Source organism: Brassica napus, chromosome C2, assembly GCF_020379485.1.
Source record: "Brassica napus cultivar Da-Ae chromosome C2, Da-Ae, whole genome shotgun sequence".
NCBI lineage: Eukaryota > Viridiplantae > Streptophyta > Magnoliopsida > Brassicales > Brassicaceae > Brassica > Brassica napus.
The window spans coordinates 31,093,555-31,111,121 of NC_063445.1; the positions used below are offsets into that span (position 1 = coordinate 31,093,555).

Sequence of the window (17,567 nt, forward strand, 5' to 3'; positions counted from 1 at the left end):
ATCGGATGATCACAGTACTACAACAACACGGTCTCGGCCATCAAAGCTTACCAGCGAAAGGCCGAGTCAAGTGCAAATTGGCCTACATGGTCTCCTCCCCGTGATGGCAAAGCAACTCGATAAATTTCACGGAAGACGAAGCCGGCGGAATCGATCAACCACACTGCGATCCGCTCGTCATAGATCTTCTCATACGAGATCTGGAGGTCGCAAGAGTCCTCGTTGACACAGGGAGCACGGTTAATGTTATCTTCTGTGACACTCTCAAAACGATGAACATCGAACTCGGGGAAATTACCCCAACGCCAAAACCATTGACGGGTTTTTCAGGCAAAACATCAATGACTCTCATATCAATCCGGCTACCAGTCATGGCCAAGGAAGTCACAAAGATTGTCGACTTCGCGGTGGTCGATCATCCTGCCTTCTATAATGTGATCATGGGAACCCCATGGCTGAACGCCATGAAAGCCGTTTCGTCTACATATCACCTGGGCATCAAATTCCTGACCCAGAGCGGGGTCGCAGAGCATAAGTTAAGACAAATTACAACTACCGCGATGGTAAAACGCAAACGCACGAAGTCAGCTCAGCCTTCGGCCAAAAACACTTCAAAGAAAGACGACTCGACATCGTCTACTGAAGCAAACGCCTCGGACATCGAAACTCAGCCCGATTCCAAAGTCAACGCTGTCGCTCTACCGGAAAAGAAAAACCCGGACAAAGACATCGACCCTGCCACAGTTACCACGATTAAGGCGGTCAACAGAGCACCAACCGCCGAGTAAAAACACTCGCGGCATAAATTAGAATTACGAGATGGCTTGATCCTCGAAAGGGGTACGCAGGCAGCTCCTCGAAAGACGAGTTCAGCTATCCCCTCTCTTAAAAGGGGGTGGGGAGTGGGTACGTGTACTCGTATACTTCCACGTTTTAAAGCATGCATTATTGTACTCGAGCTTTTTAAAACTTTTATTACAATAGGCATTTTACGAACTTTTACGCTTCAGCCATGCAACAAATCTCCACAAACATTAAATTCTTGTCAACGGCCGTATCTGGTCCAAATCGCGAGACATTCGCAAACCTTTTAGAACTTAAAACATATGTATAGTCTTCGAAATAACAGCGAGACGTCGCCAAAGTTAGAATCAAAGACTATACGAACAAATGTCCACACGCGACCATAAAATTTCAACGAATATTTACATCCTGCTCGTCGATTGCCCCCGATGAACACATCAGCCGTCTTAAACAAACGCACCCTGATAATTCTTCTCAAAAAAGAAATGATCCTCAAACATCCGACACAAGGAAAAAAGCGCACTATAAAAAAAAATCCAAATTTTGGTCAAGCACTTCCAGTTGGCTGAAAAATTGTCTCTAGGGAGATGCTTGATTCATACCATACAAGTCGTATAAGGCGAGAACCTATCGCGGACTTTAAATCGGTACAAATCAGATTGAAATCGCAACAGGAAAATCGATAACCGGCAAGTCACCGCACAAACCTCAAAACCGAAAGTAAACCTAGGTCATGCCCTAAACCCAGTACACTGGTCTCTAACATCTCAAGACATGATATCTAAAAATGATACGAGATCTTAAAATATGTCTATCCGTCCATATCTTAACGTTTATGAAACTTCGTAAAAATAAGCATATAATTTTTTCAAAAATTCACATCTCGAGCAAACCAACAGATTGGACGTCTCGTTAGGACTAAATATGAGACGACAACTCATATTTATTTCAGACATATTCAGAACGAAGTAGTTCGATAAATATTCATCATATACAAAAACCGCAGAATGGTAGGGATTTGAAGCCACTAACGGCCAGTCCCGATAAAAACAAAGCGGCCAAACATGCACACACAAAGTCTCAACATAAAGGCCACACTCGGCCAGATACATATAGTAAAGGCCACACTCGGCCATAAAAACAAGATAGGGGGAAACCTCTTCCTGTCAAATGCTAACTTCGATCCTCACAGATCAAAGTTAAAATCCCCGGACATGGAAACTCTGAATGCATCCGCGGGACAGTCCACTTCCTCATCATCACCAGCAACCTCGGTCGTGACCTCCTCTGTATCGGGAGAAACCGGTATGGGATCCCAGAATCTCTGAATCCTCCCGTCGATCGGGGAAATAGGCGCCTTAGCATGGGCATTATCCTTCATGCCACCTTCCATGGTCTCCATCTCATCCTTGAAAACAAAGTCACCTGTCTGCGTCTTCCAGAGGGTACCAACTGAACCACGACACTCGCAAAAATTGCCCACCAAGGAATAAGCCTCCATAAGGTTTCCATACTCGGTCTGGAACTGAGAAGCACGATTTCTCACCACCTCGACAATCTCTCTCCTACCTCTCCTTTCCGCTCGACAGACGGCCTTGTCATGATCCTTGGCAAGCTTTGAATCTCGCTCTAAAATTTCGTTTTGCATACGTGCAAGGTCCTTTTCCGCTTTCTCTGCCTTGAAACGTAAAAAAAAGAAGCGCATGATTCTATCCGCAAAGTTCCTAAAGAAGAAAGAGACTAACCCTGTTGATTATGCATGATCCTTCCGCGACTTCCTTGGACCTTCCCAATTCATCCTTGGACGAAGGAGGATCGAAACTCAAGGGTAAACCGGCAAAGAACTCGTCAAAATCCAGAATAGGTACCTCGCTCGAACCACTACCATCACCATAAGCAAGGTCTGGGTCCCATCCTGGAAGAATAGACTCATCTACGGAAAACTCTATATCACCAAGATTAATGCCTTTATCCTTAGAGGACCTCACGTTCGTCTCCTCCACGGGAACATCGCAAGAAGCAGGATCATCTGACTCAGAATCACTATCCGCCTCTACGCCCATTCCAAGATCAGGATGCACAAGTCTCAACGCCTTGCGAACTCGCCTCGGCGTAAAGAAAGTCCAGAAAAACGGACCATTCCTGAGGAGATCCCTCATCTCGATCACGTCTTCGGGGAATAGGAAAAGCGGGTTGATGAAGGGACAGTCATTCGGCTTGCTCCGAAACAATGGGATGCAATTCTCTTCGACGGATGCAGCGTTTATGCGGATAAAGAAGAAGAACTTCATCCACGAGTTAGAGTTGGAAATAAGCCCCTTAATCACCGTCATATATTTCTGAGGGACCAACCGGTAGAGGTGCGGTTTCGAAACAAGTTGCAGCCTAAAAATCGCTTCAAAGTGGTCAGTGGTAAGGGAGAGACCATGCTCATAGCTCAGGATCACGACGCCAATAAGATGTTGAAAACTGGTGGGATTCAGCTGGCTTATCGATACCTCGAAACGGTCCAACACACGGACTATGATTTCAGGGATCAGAAACCACAGACGGCAGCGCACCAAGAATGACTCGTAGCAGGTAAAGTAACCCTCCGGGGGATTATCAGCCCTTTCCCCTTGACAAGGAATCCAAAACTCTACCGCGTCTGAAATCCGGCAGAACGCCCGAACGGCCTTAAGGAATTCACCAGTGCTTCTTCTCGGCGCGCCTTTTTCGATCAAACGCTGGCTCATGACAGGAAATGACTTCTCACTGGGGGAGTAATCGAACCAATATCTACGAAGAACCGCGGGAGGTACCTCTCTTCAAAGCCTTTTTCTGCTAGACATCTTTTAAACTTCAAAAAAAAAAAGAAGAAGGAGAGGGAGAATTTTTCTCAAAGAAACTTCTTATGACGATAAGCGAGTGAAAATTATGAGGAAAGTTACCTTCCTTCTTATATGCAGTAAAAGTTACTATTTGTCTGCGGATTGTTGGGTATAAACTTCGTCGAATACGCCTATCTTGCCTAATTCGCCAAACCGCGCGCTAGAATCTCATCATAATCCACGATTCTAACGGGCTGGGGGGCTAACTGTTGGGGTCAAAAACGAACACGACGAAAGTTAACATCTAAATATCCGTAAAAATCAGCATGAACACTTTTACGAAAAGTAATCTGCGTAAAGAAATCTTTACGAAGAACTTTGCGGTGAAATCTTGCACTAATCTCGGCTGATTCATCGAAACTAAACACCCATACGTTCATAAAACGTCAGAACACGGTCCAAACAAGGTCGCTGCGTAGCGACCTGTTGCTAACGAGCCGGTCGCTACGTAGCGACTGACCAAGCCAAATCCATGCATTCTCGTCTGTTCCTCAATGCTAGCTCCCATGTACCACAGCCATATCATTTCTCACGTTATTCCGATCGAAGTTACAGTTGAAACTTTACGATAAAAACTGTCGAAAAGAAAATCATAACCAACGTTTCATGTCGAAAAATGGCCCAACGAGGTCTAAAACGCGACTACAAGCCCACTTACGATTCTTTAAGAATGAGCTCGTAGATACTATGGCGGTTTATGTTTTTATTTGGGTTTTTAACGTAAAAACCCCTCAATTATGTTTTATTCGGGTAAAAACCCCTCAATTATTGATTCAATGAATAAACCCCTCAAGTTAGTTTTCTTAACAAATCGACCCCTCCGTTAATTGTACCGTTTATGCAATACGCTGTGTTTTGATTACTCGTAAACTACGTGATTTTTTTTAATTAAACAAGATGACATTAGCTTAAAACACGACATGTAGTTTAGGAATACGACTTAAAAAGCCTCTGTAAATTCTAAGTGTTTAAAAAATATCTCAAATTATCATAAGACATACGACAACGACAGATGACGAACCCTTGTTTCTCAAATTCTGGGGTTTTCAAGTTTCCATTGTGAGATTCGGGAGATGGCAAATTTCATAGAGATTTGGAGAGTTCTTTTCTGTTTTGTGTATTCTGTTTCGAAATTGAAAAGGAACGGTGAAGGAATTGTGAGGCAAACTGAAGGAAAAAAAAAAAGGTGAAAGAGTTGTCTGTGATTGGAGCTTTGAAGATGAACAGGTTAGTTATCTTGTAATTTGCCTACTTTAGATTTCACTGGTTTCATAATGAGAGTGCTGGGTTTGAAAAATTCTTTTGTAAACAGGAGAATTAATGTTCGTTTACATGTTGGAGGATATTGGGCAGAAGATGGAACATACAATGGTGGTGAAACAAAATGTTGCTGGATTAATTTTGAAGAACCCAGTTTCAGAATGCTTGAATGGATGATATCAAGTGGTGGATTTCCAGAGAATATGAGCAAGTTCTCTTATTTCCCGTCAGGAATAGACCAGAATAGGAAGGATGTTACTTGTGATACAGATGTGGTGGAAATGGTAAATGCCTTGAATGAGATAGATTGCGTGAACATCTATGTTGTTAGAGCTGATGATCCTTATTTGGATGATGTTCTCATTGGAGGAGATGAAGAAGAAGAGGAACCCAAGAGTGATGATGAATGGATTGATTTTTACAGAGATGATTATGTTGAGAGTGAAGACTCAGATGATGACGGGGGAGTAGTTGGATTTCATGTTGGCCAAGAATTTATTTCTCAAGCAAAGTGTAGAGAGACTGTGGAGAAGTATGCAGTGAAAGAGAGGTTAAATCTCCGTTTTCAGAGATCTGAGAGGAAGAAAGTAGCAGTCGAATGTGTAGGGGAAAACTGTGAATGGAGGCTATATGCATCGATTAATAGCAGGTCACCGAATATGGTTGTGAGATCGTATAGAGGAACTCATACTTGCTACCCAACAGGAGTTGTTGATATGTACACTGCTCTAAAGATTGCAGGTGATTTCTTGAATGAGTTTAGGACAAACCCAAACCTCAAAGCTGATCAGATAATGCAGCGGTTGGCTCTGAAGGGTCTTCGCGTTCCTAAGACGAAGTGTCAGAGTGCAAGGCAGATGATGTTGCACATAATCAGTGATGAATATGCTGAGCAGTTTACAAGGATGTATGACTACGTTGAAGAACTGAAGAAGACAAATCCTGATTCTACAGTCATATTAGGTACAAAAGAGAGGGTTTTTGAGAAGTTTTATACTTGTTTCGAAGCTCAAAAAACAGGCTGGAAGAGTGCATGTAGGCGTATCATTCACTTTGATGGAACATTTTTAAAAGGCCGCATGAAAGGGCAATTGCTTACTGCAGTGGGAAGAGATGCAAATAACTCAATGTTTATTATTGCTTGGGCTCTTGTTCCTGTGGAAAACAAGGTGTATTGGCAGTGGTTCATGGAGTTATTGCGAGAAGACTTAGATTTAGATCTTGGAAATGGGTTGGCATTATCTTCGGACCAGCAAAAAGGTTTGATTCATGCCGTTAAAAATGTGGTCCCTTATGCAGAGCATAGAATGTGTGCGAGGCATATCTTTGCCAACTTGAAGAAAAGACATGGCTCAAATGATCCTTTGCATAAGTTGTTTTGGAAGTGTGCAAGAGCTTACAACAGAAATGTATTTGATAGAAATCTGGAGAAGATGAAAGCTGTCAAAGTTGATGCTTACGAGGAATTAAAAAGGACTGTCAATTCTAACTGGTCTAGGTATGTAAAAGGAAGTTATATTTTTGGCTGGTTTTGTCTCTGTACCAAGTTGTGATGCAGTTTTTTTTTTGTCATTATACAGGGTTTTTTTTAGTGACATTACAAAGTCCCCAGCTGTTGAAAAAAATATAAGCGAGTCTTACAATGCTATCTTGAAAGAGGCTCGTCGAAAACCAGTTATTGCATTGCTTGAAGACATTAGGAGGCATGTTATGTCAAGCAACAATGTGAAGATCAAGGAGATGAATAATGCTAAAGGATTGATTACACCAAAAGCTTTAGCTATCATAGAGAATCGCAAGAAGAGCTTGAAGTGGTGTCATCCATATTCAAACGGCAAAGGCATCTACGAGGTTGATCATGGAAGAAACAAGTATGTTGTGAGAGTAAGAGACACTGTTTCATGCACTTGTCGGGCTTATGACATAAGTGGCATTCCTTGCTGCCACATAATGTCTCTAATGTACGCTGAATTTAAAGACACAAGACTGCCAGAGACTGTGGTATCAGATTGGTATTCTGTTGAGAAGTGGAAGCTCTGTTACAGCTCGCTTATTTTCCCCGTCAATGGAATGGAGTTATGGGATAAACATTCTGATGTAGTTGTCATGCCTCCTCCCGATAGAATCATGCCTGGCAGACCAAAAAAGAATTACAGAATCCGTGATCCAAGTGAAAAAGACAGCCGTGAACCAAGTCAAACCCAAGATGGAATTTCCGAGCTAGAAGAAACACCTTCAGAGAAAATTGTTGTGGTAAATTTTCTGTTTTTGGTTAGTATCTTGGCTTCAATGACTGCCTAATCATATTTTTTTTTGCAGAGATGTTCTAATTGTGGAGCTTATGGACATAACAAAAGAACGTGCAAGGAAGCACCAATCAATCCGCCTAACCCACCAAAACCACCTCCAGAATTTCCTTCCTTTCATGCCGACATTGTAATGGTACTGGTTACATTTTATGGTTTCTTATTGTAATGTCAATCCGTCTAAGCGTCTTTTTTAACTGCTTGGCTTGATTCATTGTTTTCTTGTTTTGTAGACTTGTGGTAATTGTCGTCAAAGTGGACACAACAAACAAAAATGTAAGCTACCCTCGGTGCCTAAGCCTCCTAATATGCGACAAGGAAGACCATCCAAGAAACCAAAGGCATCCACACCATCCACTGAAGTTGACTCAACTAAAGACTCTTGATGAATTAGCTTATTTTGATGTTCTTATTTAGGATTATCTCAGTTTAAGGTCTCGGAAAAAGGTCATTAGAACCTTCTTTGGTGTTTCAAATTAGAACTTCTTTGGTGTTTCAAGGTCATAAGAACCTCCTTTTGTCTCGACACCATGTTACTCTTCTTTTGGTTTTTTGTAAGTTTCAGGTTTATGAAAAGAATTTCATGTTTCTGTGTATTTTTGTGACTTAACGACTTGATTGTGGATAATAAATGAAAAAATGTTAACAGCAACAACTTGAGCATAAGATACAAACAATTCATAAGATACACACAAGGTGGGAATCATACACTACCAACAACTAACAATAACAATTTGATCAAAATAAACCAACAACACTTCTAAAACTTAGCTCTAATACTCTCCAAGACAACAATAATCTCTCCAATGTCTTTCTTCAAATCAAGAAAGTCTTGCTTCAGCTCCATTAATTCTTTCTCTATGGTAGCAGCCACAAGATCAAACTCTTCCATATGTGCTTCATCTGCCCACTTAAACATATGGTGAGGACCAAAGATAGCTCCACATCGATAGAATTTTCTTTCTGATGATCAACATAATTGTCAATGACTCACACTGACACTTTCTGGGTATTCCACGACCTAAATCCATTGTGGTTATGACTCCTACTATCAATCTATTTACACTAAAATCGATAGAAAGTTCAAATATTAACAACAATTTAAAAGAAGAAATAGCAAACCGCAGGCGGGTTAATAACATAAGAACAAAAATTTCGAAAAATAAGAACATGAAATAGTTTGGTTTACTTACCTGAACAAAGAGGAATGAAGAAAATTTGGAGAGAACAAGCAAGAACCCTAAAATTTTCGATTTGGGGATTCTGAAAAGAGATGAAGAAGAGATATGAAAGCTGTGACGTTTTTGGCCATTTAATGAAACGATGTGTTTCTCACTTAACGACAAATCACAGCTTTTAACGATACTGTAGACGGAGGGGTCGATTCGTTAAGAAAACTAACTTGAGGGGTTTATACATTGAGTCAATAATTGAGGGGTTTTTACCCGAATGAAACATAATTGAGAGGTTTTTACGTTAAAAACCCTTTTTATTTTATAAAAAGAAGTATAAAGATAAGTTTCCGCAGAAAAAATGTTAAGTTTTCGCGGATAAACATGAAGATCGGAAAAAATGGAATATCTCCATTTTTCACTTAAGACGGCTAAAGGGCAGGACGGGAAAAGCAAAAACTGACATTGGAGGAGTATATAAGGAGTCTTAGGCGAGATGCACAAGGGGAGAACTTTTTCAGAGCAAACTTAGCACTTAGGGCAATTTTAGGCAACTTTCCGTTTTTGTTATTCGAGCTGCGACTCAACTAGGTCTTGCAGTCTTAGGGTTTTAGAACTAGGAATCTCGCTGACAGCTCTCGTAGCCCAGACTCTTACCTTGTTATAATGCTCAAACGCGGATTCGGAATAAGATTTATTTTGCTCTCTTTTCGATTTCTTATTTTTCTCGTCTTTATTTCGTGTTGTTATTGTTTGGCGTGTGATTTAGCAGATATCCGGGTCCTCTGGGAAATTAGGGTTTTCCTAACTTTCCTTATTTAAACGGAAATCGACAGTGTGAATTTCGGTTCCTACATCAAGCGTTAATGCGCGGGTTGAATATGCTCACTAAGCTCACTAGATCAGCTCTCGCCTTACTCTAGCAAGTCTTAGCTCAATTAGAATGGTTTTATGATGAGATGAAAGCTATCGCTTATATCTGACAATCCTAGGGCAAGTTCTAGGTTGCTAATCTAGAATCAGACATTAATGACAATCCTAAAGGTTAATATCACAACTTAGCAATCTATAGTTGGGGCTAATTCTTCATAACCTATTTAAACCCTAAAATCTAACAAGAGAAATACTCAGACATGGCCAAGTAATTCATAACAGCAATAAGGTATATAAACTGCATTAGAATAATAGATAGATATTATGGAGTTCCAATCACAAATAACTTTGGATCTTCTCTCCAATCTACTAAAAATCCTAGAAACCTTTGTTGTGAAAAACAATAAAACAAGAAAGCACCCTTTGCCTCTAACATGTTGGAAAAAACTTATATAATTAGGTTAAAACTTGTCACGGGTAATCTTGTAAATTGGTGAAGACCCGGGCTCTAATTCGTCTGAGACCAAACGGGCTTTCTGCGCGCTTCTCTGTCGATCGATGTTCTGATGTGAACATCGATCGATTATTCCTCTTCAATGTCGACCGATGGTCGAGCTCGATGGTCATCTCGGGTGCTTACTCCAAATATCTCCAAAATGATCCAAAATCATCACTTTTCTCCAAATCACTCCTGATACTATAAATATGCTGAATATACTCTAAAATATAATAAATAGTTATTAAAACACTTATAAACCATGGGTAAAAGTGGGTCAAATCCATTGTCTATCACCACGTTAGCCTCTTCAGAATTTGCATGCTCTTCAGGGTGTTCAGACTCTTCTGTAGCTGCATTCTCTTTAGGGTGTGTTTGGTCATACGTTGTACACACAAATTCCACTTTGTCATCTTGCTTTTTACTCGCCTTCTTGGTTGCTTTCTTGGTGACCTTCTTTGTTACCATCTTCGTGACCTTATTCATGTATTTAGTCGTTTCTCTTTTAGGGCGGCCCATATTAATTCACCTGAAACAAATAACACTTTCATTAGTACAGAAAAGTTAAAAATACATGATGTCGATTCATAATCCAGACAGCAAAGAACACAGAATGAACAAAAAAACATATAAAGCCAATCACCCAGCAGATAACACAAAATGGACAAAAAAAAACATAATGGGATGAAGCCAGTCACACATATATGCCTTCACAATCAGCTCGGGCATTATGTGCTTCATTTATTTCAACTTCCATATTAACAGTTGATGGCAAAGGTCCAATATCTGCGGTGACTTCTTCTTCTTCATCGATGTATCTTCTTGATGGACCCCTTAGAATAACATACCAACTTGATTTATCATCCTCTCTAGAATAAAAGATTTGTTTGGCCTGAGAAGCTAATATGTATTGATCCCTATTAAATGAAACTTGAGAATGATTCAAGTTAACAAGTGTGTACCCATCTTCTTCCCTGACTCCATTACCTCTTACTGTCCATTGGCACTGAAAAAGAGGGACATAAAACACATTGTAGTCGGGCAAGATTATTTCTGTTACTCTTCCATAGTATGTCACCAAATCCGCAACTTGTGATGTATCTTTTGCCCTAGCTCTACACATTGCAGTTGCCTCATAAAAATCTCCACTATTTTGGCTTTGCCTATGAATGGAGTGTGTGTGAAACCGCTTTCCATTCACAATGTAGTCTGTATAGGACCTTGCACAACTTTGGGGTCCATATGCTAGCCATTTTAGTGTTTCCTCATGTCTTTCAGAATTAATAGGTATCTGGCACAAAGGTATAAAGATAGTTAGGCACTTTCAGAACAACTTAACATATATGAAAAATTCACTACAAGAAATATAAGTATTAATAGCATTAGATTATAGCGTTTATGACATTTATATTATATATCAACAATTGTTTTTTGTTAATAGTGTTTTTCAATTTAACACGCTATATTTATTATTGCGAGAGAATAAATTTTTTAGCCGCTTTATTTTGTTAAGTGTTGGAGCTATTAAGTGTTGGCTCCAACACTTGGAGAAAAACATTTGCTACCAAAATACTTCTCAGATTCACAGAGATGGCTTTGTATTGTTTCTCAGAATACTAAATTGGAGTCTCTTTCTCCACCTCTCTCTCTCACAAACTCATCATCTCTTCGTCTCCATCTCTCCTTCTTCGTGTTTTCTGGTCAAATTCTTCATGGCTTACACCGGACAACCTACAATCTTTGTCGTTCACGCCCAACTGAGTTAAATCTCCTGGGTATGCCCAGTCCTAATCTCTCTATCTCCGTCATCTCCGTTTCCTTTTAGTACTTCATGTTCGGCTCCCTAAATCCTTCTCTGATTCGAGTAAGAACCCTAATTCGTGATTTGATTTATGATTATATCTTCTTCAGAGATGATATTAAACAGAAACCTACTTCATCCCCTCTCTCGTCCTCTAAAGTCGTCTCCTTTTCTTCTTCCTCTCAGGCCCTTCTCTGATTTGTCTTCAATGGAGAAGTACAAAGCCAAGAACGGTTCAAAGTCTTCTCCTTTGGAGTTCAACAAGAGAAGAGCTTATGGTTTTGACGAAACTGGTAAGAACAAGAAGAGTCTCGAAATAAAAACACACAAACTCAATCCCAACACTACTGCTTACGCTTAGTTTAACATTACAGAATCCTCAAAACAAAAAATCATCTTTTTTTAAATAACATTGAAAAATTAATCCTTTTTGAAGGTCCTTGGAACGGGAATGGACACAAGATACTTCGCTTTCTGTATTACTCTTCTTTGATAAACAAAGATTCATCTTTAATGCTGAGAGGTAAAAAGTTCCTACCTTTTTATTGTATGATCTTGGTACTAAAATCAGTTACTGTATACTGTATGATTCTTGATCACTTATTGTCTCTAAGTTGATCACTTAATGGTCACTTTAAGGTATTATGCAGGGCTTGCAACGTTGCAACGTTTCTGTACAAAACATAAGATTAAACTATCAAAGGTATGTATCACTAAGACTCCTCTGTTTCTCTATGTTTGTGTTGTGGTGAGTTTGAATTTTGGTGTTTATCTTAATTATTACAGATAAATATTGTCTCCTGTCTGCTCAGTACTGCAGGTGGACTTCCACGTTTGTTCTTGCTTTTGACTTATGGCTTGGGTGTTGGTTCAGGACAATGTGTTGGCACTTATGGAAGAGATGATGTTGGTTCTGTTTCTTGTGGATGGCTTCATGACGGTTCAGTTATCATTGGCGCAATGGCAGACAGAAGGATCTACCTGTGGAGTTTATATGGGACTGAGATAGACCACGAGCTAGAACAAAGGGCACAAACGGTTTCTGATGTAGCCATGACGAGTGATGGGAAGTGGATTGTAAGCGTGGGAAAGGAGCAGCATGAGATCTCGTTGTTTAGTAGAGAAACCAGAGCAGAGAGAGCAGCATGAAATGAGGTCTTGCTTTGGTGGGTATGATGAAGATTTCATCGCTAGTGGGAGTGAGGATTCTCAGGTATCTATGTTTGGATCTTTCTTGACTCTCAAGAAACATTTTTGATCTGCTAGTTTGTGATGGTGTGTCTATGTTGTTGTTGTTGTTGCAGGTATACATTTGGCACGTAGTAAAAGGGTTGAGACCTTGTCGTGTGCTGCGTGGACATTCAGGAGCTGTGAACTGTGTGAGTTGGAACCCTGCTGATATTCATATGCTGGCTTTAGGGAGTGATGATAGAACCATCCGGATTTGGGGACTAGCCATGAATTAGTAGGTAGTGTTTCAATGGTGTTTACTTTACTTCCAAATTTGATTTCATTTGATATTCATCATGTACAATAGAGAGATAAGAACTAAAGTTTGAATACTAATAGTGAGAAGAAGAAAAAACTAAAGTTTACCTCAAGATCCAAACCCTAAACATGCCCTAAACAACGACCTAATATTTTTAACCTCAAGATATATAAATGTAAAACTAAAGGATAGAAATGATAATTAAAGTTTTGTTATACTATATATATAAAATAGTTTTGGGGGTTTATATATTTAGTGTGATATTACTGTATGGAGTTTGGTGTATTTAAAATCCTAAACCCCAAACCTTATATCGTACTTCAAACTCTAAACTCCAAACTCAAAATTTTATTTTTTCACAATTCATTCTTAAAAAATTATTTCAAAAATTAAATCTAAACCCCCAAACCTAAACTATAGACATACATATATATACCATACCCTAAATTAATCATATATCATAAACTCTAACTAATAAATTTGAAACTCTAATCTTCATTAAAACTCTAACACAATTTCAAAGGTCCAAAATTTATTCATTTTAAAAATCTAATCTTAAATTTAAAACCTAAACTTCAAACACTAAATCTTAAAATCTACACTATGTATTTAATACCTTAGTCTCTACACAGAAAATCATAAATCCAATATTTACAAACTTATAATAGAAACTTTAAATTTAAACTTCAAGTATATTCTAAAACTCAAATCATATACTTAATCCTAAATCTTAACCATAACCCCTAAACCACATATCTCATTTTAACATATATCTTAAAACATTAAATCTTAATTTTTAAATGAATTATATTCCTGTAAATAAATTAAAATTTCAAATAAAAAATTTAGATTTCAAAATTTAAATTATTATACCAAATTATTTAAAACTTAAATAATTTTTATAATAGCTATAAATAGATAAGAAGACAATTTGTATTGTTTTTTTGAACCATTGATTGATTTGAATCAAATGCCCAAAATCAATCTTGTATCTATTCATATCCTTTTTTCCTATTGGTTAAAAAAAGTTGTGGGTGGATTGATAATTTTAACCATAGATTAGATATTTTGAATGGTTCAGATTAAATCTTTTTGTGTTTGTTTCTCTCTCTCTCACGCTTCTTCACTTTCTCCCTCTCTCTCTCTCTCTCTCTCTCCCCCTCTCTCAAACGAAGAACAACGAGATTCAAACCTCGTCTTCGTCTCCACCACAGTTCGTTGTTACAGCCACAATTCCTAATCTTACAGATCTTGTCTCTCTAATCTCTATCTTCATCATCACTAAGCCTTGTCACAACCAAACCTCGTCTTCGTCTCCACCACAGTTCATCGTCGTTACAACCACAGCTCTGCGGGTGTGTTTTATTTATTTGGGACAAAGTTCTTATCTTGTACCGGTAACTTCTCTCGCACTGTCTGTCTGTCTCTCTCTCTCTCTCTCTCTATCCTAGTGTTCTGATTCTGGTTTTGCGTTTGTGTTCTCAGTAAAGTGGAGGAGGCTGAAAAAGTTTGGTGCTGGTGGTCTCGCCACCGACTCCATATCAGAAGAAGCGTGGCTCGAGACGAGAAGACAAAGGGCTGGTGATTCTAGAACAGAACATAACTCGTGCTCTGTTTTTTCTGTGGTGAGGCGACGACAGTGGAGGCTGGAGGCTGGAGGCGGATGCTCTGGAGGCTTGCTGGAGGCTAGAGGCGGAGGAATTAGGGTTGTAGGCAGAGGCTTAGATTTTTTTTTTGTCGACAGGCAGAGGCTTAGATTAGCTTTAGGTTAATTATGTTTTGGTTAATTATCTTTTGGGTTAATGTTTTAATTTGTTTTTAATTACTTGTATACTGATTTTAATTAATAAATAAAATTTAATTTTTAATTATGAATTAATTTTTGATTTTATTTGAATTATTTAATTATGAATTATGTTTAGGTGTAATTTTTTTTAATTTTTTTTTAGTAATTATTTTTAATAAATTTTCAGATAATTAAAAAATAAATTAATGACACGAAGCATTTGCTATCGTTGTATGGTTAACTATAGCATAAACAAAAACCGCTATTAAAAGTGTTGGACCTATTATAACAGGCGCTGTCAGAACGGCTAAAGAAGCACTATTATATATGACTCATAGCGTTTTTCTGTCCGCTATTACTACCCTTATTTCCTGTAGTGATTAGATACTTGCCTGTTCTTTTAACCAAGATGCAAAACTCATAGTATGTGTACTCCACAAAACCGTTGCATCACATCTACATCTGGCATTGGTATCTTGTAGATATTGTAGGTGCATGCTAAGAAAAAGAAAAGTATGTATCAATACGCTTTTTGATTTCATAGATGACAAGTGAAAAAATATCAGTCCACTTACTCAACATAAGGCTCCACCACAGACGTATTCTGAATGACATCAAGGTGGGCCATTCTCTTCTCCATTTCAGACAGATTAATTGAAGTGGCTGCAGATATTGGACGTCTCTCTAGGATTGAATGGCTCTCATAATCAGTATTTTTGTCTAATTTTTCCTCTACCCTTATTGTTTTTTTAAGAAACTCACTACAAAACCGCATGCATTCTTCTGCTAGGTATGACTCAGCAATACATCCTTCTTGCCTCGCGGTGATTCTAACATACTCTTTCACTATTTTCATGTACCTACAGACAGTAAAAAAAAACATTTAGTTCACTTACAAAACAAGACACTTACATATGATATTGACTAGCAGTTACTGATATACCATGGATTTTACCCACTTGTGATGTATCTTTTGCACTAGGTCTACACATTGTTGTTGCCTCATAAAAAACTCGACTATATTGGCTTTGCCTATGAATGGAGTGTGTGTGAAACCGCTGTCCATTCACAATGTAGCCTTTATAGGACCTTGCACAACTTTGGGGTCCATATGCTAGCCATTTTAGTGTTTCCTCGTGTCTTTCAGAATTAATAGGTATCTGGCATAAAGGTATAAAGATAGTTAGGAACTTTCAGAACAACTTAACACATAGGAAAAATTAGATACTTGCCTGTTCTTTTAACCAAGATGCAAAATTCATAGTATGTGTACTCCACAAAACCATTGCATCACGTCTACATCTGCCATTGGTATCTGATACCACTGAAATTACTCTAAGGAGTGAATTACTCTCTCAAATAAGAGGTTCAATTGCAGTACTTAGGGATCGAATCCACAAGGAGCTAGGGAACCTATTAAATCTAGTTAGGTTATTAATTCTAGGTGTTTGTTGTTTTATGGTTTAAAAGTAAATAGTAATCCTAATTTAGCAAGTCTATTGCTCGACTAATAAGATGATTGGGGGTGTAACTTTATTGGAAGATATTAGATGCATGGTTTCTATTCAGGTGTTAGAGATTATAATCTTATAGATGCCTAACAGTTGCATCCATGATCTATTAGAGCTCAACTCCTTAATCACTGTGGGAACCGAAATTCGCACTGTCGATTTTCGTTTAAATAAGGAAACTAGGAAAACCCTAATTTCCCAGAGGACCCGGATATCTGCTAATTACCACACGTCAAGCAATCAGAACACGAGAATAACAACGATAAGAATAAGAAATCGAAAAAGAGAGCAAAGTATATCTTATTCCGAATCTGCGTATGAGCGTTTACAACAAGGTATAAGCCTGGGCTCGAGAGTTTTCGGCGAGATTCCTAGTTCTAGCAACCCTAAGACGGCTAAACCTAATTGAGTCGCAGCTCGAAATAACAAAAACGGAAAATTGCCTAAATTGCTCTAAGTGCTAAGTTTGCTCTGAAAAGTCCTCCCCCCATGCTCCTCGCCTAGGACTCCTTATATACTAGCTCCAAGATCGGTTTACGCTTTTACTCTTCTGCCCTTAAGCCGTCATAGCATAAAAATGGAGATATTCCATTTTTCCCGATCTTCCAATTATCTTCAAAACTTCCGTATTTATCCGCGGAAACTTGACATTTATCATTCCTTGTGGACCAAGCGTAAACCGTGCTGCGGTTTACAGGCTTTTGGTTAAGAAATCGTAGGATGGGCCTCGAGTCGTGTTTTAGATCCCTTTGGGCCGTCTTCCGACTCGACACGTTTACTACGAATTCTTTTCGATAAAGAACAAAATTTCCGCGGTTTCTAATCAGCGAAGTTTGATTGATGGATTTGAATAGCGGAAAACATGGACTGAGCTTGCTACGGTCTTGGGGAGATAGCATTCGAAGGTTTGACGAGAATGCATGGATTGATGTCGTATCGATGTTCGGAAGGGTTCAATCGCTACATAGCGACTGAACTTCGGCTCGAGCCCGGTTGCTACGTAGCGACCGAGCGGGACGAGCGCTCGGTTGCTACGTAGCGACCGAGCCTTGGCTTGAGCTCGGTCACTACGTAGCGACCGAGCGGGACGAGCGCTCGGTCGCTACGTAGCGACCGAGCCTTGTCTTGAGCTCGGTCACTACGTAGCGACCGAGCGGGACGATTGCTCGGGAGCGGGACGAGCGCTCGTTCGCTACGTA

The 17,567-nt window shown here is 39.2% G+C and overlaps 2 protein-coding genes and 1 long non-coding RNA gene across 6 annotated transcripts; 2 read left to right on the plus strand and 1 right to left on the minus strand.

Moving 5' to 3' along the window:
• The first annotated feature begins 4,641 nt into the window (after window positions 1-4,641).
• Window positions 4,642-7,836, plus strand: LOC125581928. Its single transcript, XM_048748157.1, has 5 exons — window positions 4,642-4,901; window positions 4,987-6,432; window positions 6,515-7,187; window positions 7,254-7,376; window positions 7,474-7,836. The coding sequence occupies exons 1-5, from the start codon at window positions 4,894-4,896 to the stop codon at window positions 7,624-7,626; spliced, it is 2,403 nt and encodes an 800-aa protein (XP_048604114.1). The 5' UTR covers window positions 4,642-4,893; the 3' UTR covers window positions 7,627-7,836.
• A 29-nt stretch (window positions 7,837-7,865) lies between these two features.
• LOC106435380 lies at window positions 7,866-9,631 on the minus strand. Its single transcript, XR_001286981.3, has 2 exons — window positions 8,434-9,631; window positions 7,866-8,305 (listed from the first exon to the last, which is right to left on the minus strand). It is a non-coding gene; the product is annotated as an uncharacterized LOC106435380 (long non-coding RNA).
• Window positions 9,632-11,248: 1,617 nt separating this feature from the next.
• LOC106435376 (WD repeat-containing protein 26 homolog) lies at window positions 11,249-14,942 on the plus strand. 4 transcript variants are annotated; one of them, XM_048748159.1, is made up of 8 exons: window positions 11,249-11,645; window positions 11,769-11,875; window positions 12,019-12,105; window positions 12,233-12,285; window positions 12,369-12,685; window positions 12,732-12,795; window positions 12,887-14,468; window positions 14,557-14,942. In XM_048748159.1, exons 2-7 carry the CDS (start codon window positions 11,791-11,793, stop codon window positions 13,046-13,048), a joined length of 768 nt encoding a protein of 255 aa, XP_048604116.1. In that variant the 5' UTR covers window positions 11,249-11,645; window positions 11,769-11,790; the 3' UTR covers window positions 13,049-14,468; window positions 14,557-14,942. The 4 variants fall into 4 exon arrangements, with proteins under 4 accessions (XP_048604116.1, XP_013731707.1, XP_013731706.1 ...); XM_013876253.3 differs by having other exon boundaries at window positions 11,262-11,645; window positions 12,222-12,285; window positions 12,395-12,674; window positions 12,721-12,795; XM_013876252.3 differs by having other exon boundaries at window positions 11,263-11,645; window positions 12,369-12,674; window positions 12,721-12,795.
• Window positions 14,943-17,567: the final 2,625 nt, after the last annotated feature.

What these genes read in the sequence shown, in the direction of transcription:
- LOC125581928 (XM_048748157.1), top strand. An exon ending in GTCAATTCTAACTGGTCTAG is followed by an intron (nt 6,433 to 6,514) that starts GTATGTAAAAGG and finishes GTCATTATACAG; the next exon opens with GGTTTTTTTTAGTGACATTA. An exon ending in TTCATGCCGACATTGTAATG is followed by an intron (nt 7,377 to 7,473) that starts GTACTGGTTACA and finishes CTTGTTTTGTAG; the next exon opens with ACTTGTGGTAATTGTCGTCA.
- LOC106435376 (XM_048748159.1), top strand. Translation starts at nt 11,791, where the DNA reads ATGGAGAAGTACAAAGCCAAGAACGGTTCAAAGTCTTCTCCTTTGGAG. An exon ending in ATAAGATTAAACTATCAAAG is followed by an intron (nt 12,286 to 12,368) that starts GTATGTATCACT and finishes TAATTATTACAG; the next exon opens with ATAAATATTGTCTCCTGTCT. An exon ending in GTGGGAAAGGAGCAGCATGA is followed by an intron (nt 12,686 to 12,731) that starts GATCTCGTTGTT and finishes AGAGCAGCATGA; the next exon opens with AATGAGGTCTTGCTTTGGTG.